We start from the raw sequence: 4,514 nt of genomic DNA, 5'->3' as shown, positions 1-4,514 counted from the left end.
TTCAACGATATATTTGAATCATGGGCGGATCCACCCATAGCTTAGGGTGGGCAAATGCCCACCCTCAAAAAAAAAAATTTAAATATTTAGAGGGGAGATTTTGAAATATTTTGGGTATTTTAGGCATTTTGCCCCCCCCCCTCAAAAATCTTTTTTACCTATACTTTTATCAATCCTAAGCATCTTTGCACATCTCCTACAAAATTTTTTTTTTTACACACCCTAAAAAAAGAAGCTGGATCCGCCCCTGTCAGTGGAAGCCCGTCTTCTGTGCTATATATTGGAAGGGATGAGCTGTCTCCGATGGATATCGCATCTAAACCAGAGTAAAGTTTAGGCTGTTTGAGATTCCCTGCATCGGCGGTAATGTGGGCTGTTGCTCCAGAATCCAGGTACCAGTTTGGAGATGCTGGGGATGTGGAGGAGTAGAGTGCTCTTCTAGGTGTTGCGGTCGGTGGAGTATAGTTTAGATCAGCCCAATGCCAACAATGCAGAGCTATATGTCCGAATTTGCCCGAATTTGCCGCAAATTTGGCAACTCACGCGTTGGAATCCTTGCGTTCGTCCTTGTCCTTGAGTTGCATTGAATGGAGGACGAGTCGAAGATTGTGCTTCTCCGGTGCTGATTCATTTATAAATCTAAAATAAAAGAAAAAAATATAGGTAACAAACCAAATATATACAATTTCAAAATTATAAGGAAATGACAGAAATCTAAAACAGAAAGACAATATTTTAGCATATGAAATAAAATTCATTAAGTTATCATCACACTCGTTGAGAATTAATGATGAAAAGTAATGCAAATTCATAATTGAACACAGTTTCATTTGTTTGTTCATTCATGTCTCGAAGATTTTTTTATTACAGTGAATATAATTCAACGCAGTTTGACAAACTTTCATCTACCACCACGGGTGCACTCACTCGGACATCAATGATAGTAAGGTTGAGGTTGGAGCTGAGACGTTAATTGTATTAACTTCAGGATAGTTAATTCTTATTGGTAGTTAAATGGCTACATCGGATTATTGTTTGTTTTTGGTTGTGTAGCCTAATAGGTTGCTACCTTTGTCTATAAATCGGTAGTAATGTTTGTAATTGAAGATTAATAAGATTTGAGTTGAGTTTGTTTGTTTTCTTGTATCCTAAGAGTGATTCTTAGGTGATGGATCCATCCTCCAAGAAGTTCTTGGAGTTATCCGGCCACGGCCACCAGATCATTGACGTGGATTTGTCGAGCCCCCTCCGGTCCGGTGTCAAAGGTTATATCAAAATGTTCCAATGACCCAATCCTAAGCAGTAAGCACTGAATCTAGAAGTAAAGTGAGATGTGTCACCTTGTTTACATGATCTCTTTTCTCACTCCTTAGGGCATCTCCAACCGAACTTTCAACACATGAATGACGTCGCTCGCGAGTTCCAGCCGAACAGCAAAACTTTTTGTATTTGGTTGCAGATGAACAGTGCGACGTCAATATTGACGTTGCACTGTTCACTCATGTTATTTTTCTATCTCTAACGGATTTGTCGAAGAAACGCCCCTAAGAGGATTAAGACGGTTACTTTTTTAGAAGTGAGAAAAAAAAAAGAGAGATTTTCGGTGGAGATGCCCTTAGTCTCAATTCTTATCTCTCTCATATTTAATAGAAAAGTTGACTAAATCAACCATTTGATTCTCTGAAGTCATCATTTATATCTGAAAGGAACATTTTGAAATGATTTTACTATTTCATTTAAAGCAAGTGACACTTCTTTGTTACAAGAGACAAGCAGCGAAAGTCCCCGCTTCAATAATAATAATAATAATAACCTGGAAGGACCTTTGTCTTTTTTTTGGGGGAATGGAAGGACCTTTGTCACCCCGTTTTCACGCACATAGCAGTAGCTGGCAAGAGAGGTAAGGTAAGCCTCTTTTTTGTTTTTTTCATCTAGCGCTCTCACACGAAGGTCACCAGCTCCCGTGACCCTCCCTCACTCGAGCCTTTCGCTGGCCTCCAGATCACCTACAGCATTTATGATACATTTAAAGTGTTAGAAAGATTTGACGTTGGAAAAGTTTTTTTTTTTTTTTTGGGGAAACGTTGGAAAAGTTCAAATTAGCAGGCGTAGTTGGAAGTTGACAGAAGAAGGCATGAGCAACCCTTTATATGTACTCCATATGAGCTTGTTGTCTTCTTAAATCCTCCCGGCCCAATTTTACAGCTCTTCAAAGAAGCCATGGCAGATTTGAATTCAAAAATCACTCTCAAACTTCTGATCGATGTTCGTAGCCACAAAGTTCTTTTCGGTGAGGCTGATAAAGACTTCGTAGATTTCATGTTCAGTCTTCTTACTTTCCCACTAGGCTCTGTCATCAAGCTCCTCTCTCCTACAACTATGATTGGATCTATTGGAAAACTTTATCAAAGCGTAGAAAATCTTAACGAGATTTATCTAGTGGCAAACAGAGATAAATCCTCTTTACTTCAACCGAAAGTGTCCACTAATGTTAAGAATCATTTGCTTCTCGACACAGAAGCCATTGCAGAACCCAAATACTATATTTGTAATCATTGCAATAGAAAAGTCACTACTGTAAAAAGCACCGTGTGCCCAAACTGCAAGCAGGCGATGGTCACCGAAGCTGCCTTCGTGGTTCCATCGGATTCTACTTCTTTAGCTACTGGAGCCGAAACTGGAGGGGAGAATGCTGGAGGATTTGTGAAGGGAGTAATCACTTACATGATTACAGATGACATGGAAGTGACGCCTATGTCTGCAATCTCTAGTATCACTCTTATGAATCGCTTCAGCATGAAAAATGACGTTCAACTAATGGAGAAGGTGGTCGCCGTCGGCATGAAAGAGGTTACTTCATAATCAAACTAATGATTTTTTTATAGATCTTTGATAATTTTTATTTCATTTTGATGCGTGTTATTAAATTTGATTGTTTTAGGGGCTTGCTTTGCTTAAGGCTTCGTTAGACTCACCAACTGCTTTGACTGATGTCTTCTGTTCACCTAATAAGAAGAAGGCAAAGCCTCCACCTTCCTCTTTTGTGAATTATTATGATTAATGATTACTATCTCCCTATTTTAAACATTTTGTGTAATGCTATGATCCTATAAAAATATGAGAATTTTGGCTATCCTTATATCATGTGTATTTGTTTTACAAGATTTTTGTATAAGTTTTGCTAAGATATTTGGACTAGTATTTGTATGCAAGTGTAACTTTCTCTATATGTATTTGTGCCCAGTGTCTTTATTTTATTACTTAATCATGTCTTCTTTTAGTGTAATATGTATGGAAATGTAAATTTACCAAACAAAATCTGTTTAATTATATATTTAACTTTATTATTATTTTGATCATGATCATCTTTTTTTATAATTTAAAAAATATGAAATTTCTTTAATATATTTTTAAATATATTCTTAAATGTAATTTAAAAAATATTAAAATATATTTTGATCATGATCATCTCATAAAATATATTTTAAAATTTTAAATTCTTGACAAGGCTTTGCATCAGTTCATCAGAGGAAAAATTATTGCGTCCTCCCACCTGACGTAGAGATACGTTTTCCCACTGCTAAAAAATTCGGTTTTCGCTCGATATTGCTAGCTATTATTTGGTAATAACGAGGAATATCATCATGTGAAGACCAATACCGAGTTATACCGAGTAATACCGCGCTATACCGAGCAATACCGAGTTTTTCAAGGAAAAACTAGGTATTTTTTTGTATTGCTCGGTATTGCTCGGTATAGCTCGGTATTGATCTTAACATGATGATATTCCTCGTTATTATTTGGTATTGCTCGGTATTTGCTTGGTATTTCTTATTTTTTAACGCGATTTTAGCGGTGGGAGGACGTATCTCTACGTCAGGTGGGAGGACGCAATAATTTTTCCAAAGAGGCTGCACGAAGAATGAAAATTGCACAAGCATATAGGATTTTCTTACTTGTGGAGATGAATAATTTGAATTGAATTTATCATATTACGTTCAAGCTTTTCTAATGTTCATAAAATAAAAACTAAAAGAAAATTTATTTCTCATGGAATGCTTTTACAAGAAATAATTTCTCAAATGGTCGAAACAATCTTATATTTACAAATTTATTCATTTGTCAATTTATTTATTTTATTAGATTAAGTGATTTAATTTGTAACATTTATTTTATTAATGAATTTAAATCTGATCATATGCAATAATATATAAATGAAAATAAAGTAAACATAGGATTGTCGTAGCCAGGCAAGGAAGCAATTAGCCTGTGGAAATGATAACAAATGAGAAAAAAAGTTATGAAAGCATTTTTCAGCCACCCGGATCCTGCTGGCTTTCTTGTTGCAGTTCAGCTTTACTTTTTGTTGTTTTTCTACCTCAAAGCTGAAATTTCTCTATTGATTGTATCTTTCTAACAAGCTTATATATGTAAAGAATTTTTTTTAATGAAAATTGGGCTATATCCTTAAATTTTCTTTTAAAAAAAATACCAGATAGATTTTTTTTTTTTTT

At 35.5% G+C, this 4,514-nt stretch overlaps 1 protein-coding gene across 1 annotated transcript; it reads left to right on the top strand.

The window, feature by feature from the left end:
• Positions 1-142: 142 nt before the first annotated feature.
• LOC110092026 lies at positions 143-3,219 on the top strand. Its single transcript, XM_020816369.2, has 2 exons — positions 143-2,850; positions 2,942-3,219. The coding sequence occupies exons 1-2, from the start codon at positions 2,221-2,223 to the stop codon at positions 3,059-3,061; spliced, it is 750 nt and encodes a 249-aa protein (XP_020672028.1). The 5' UTR covers positions 143-2,220; the 3' UTR covers positions 3,062-3,219.
• Positions 3,220-4,514: the final 1,295 nt, after the last annotated feature.

This window comes from Dendrobium catenatum, unplaced genomic scaffold, assembly GCF_001605985.2.
Source record: "Dendrobium catenatum unplaced genomic scaffold, ASM160598v2 fragScaff_scaffold_43, whole genome shotgun sequence".
Taxonomy (NCBI): domain Eukaryota; kingdom Viridiplantae; phylum Streptophyta; class Magnoliopsida; order Asparagales; family Orchidaceae; genus Dendrobium; species Dendrobium catenatum.
This window is presented reverse-complemented; position numbering and strand designations above follow the sequence as displayed.

Bases quoted from the DNA above. Each gene is read 5' to 3' on its own strand.
- LOC110092026 (XM_020816369.2), top strand. From the start codon at position 2,221: ATGGCAGATTTGAATTCAAAAATCACTCTCAAACTTCTGATCGATGTT. The intron at 2,851-2,941 runs GTTACTTCATAA...TGATTGTTTTAG, and splicing joins TCGCCGTCGGCATGAAAGAG to GGGCTTGCTTTGCTTAAGGC.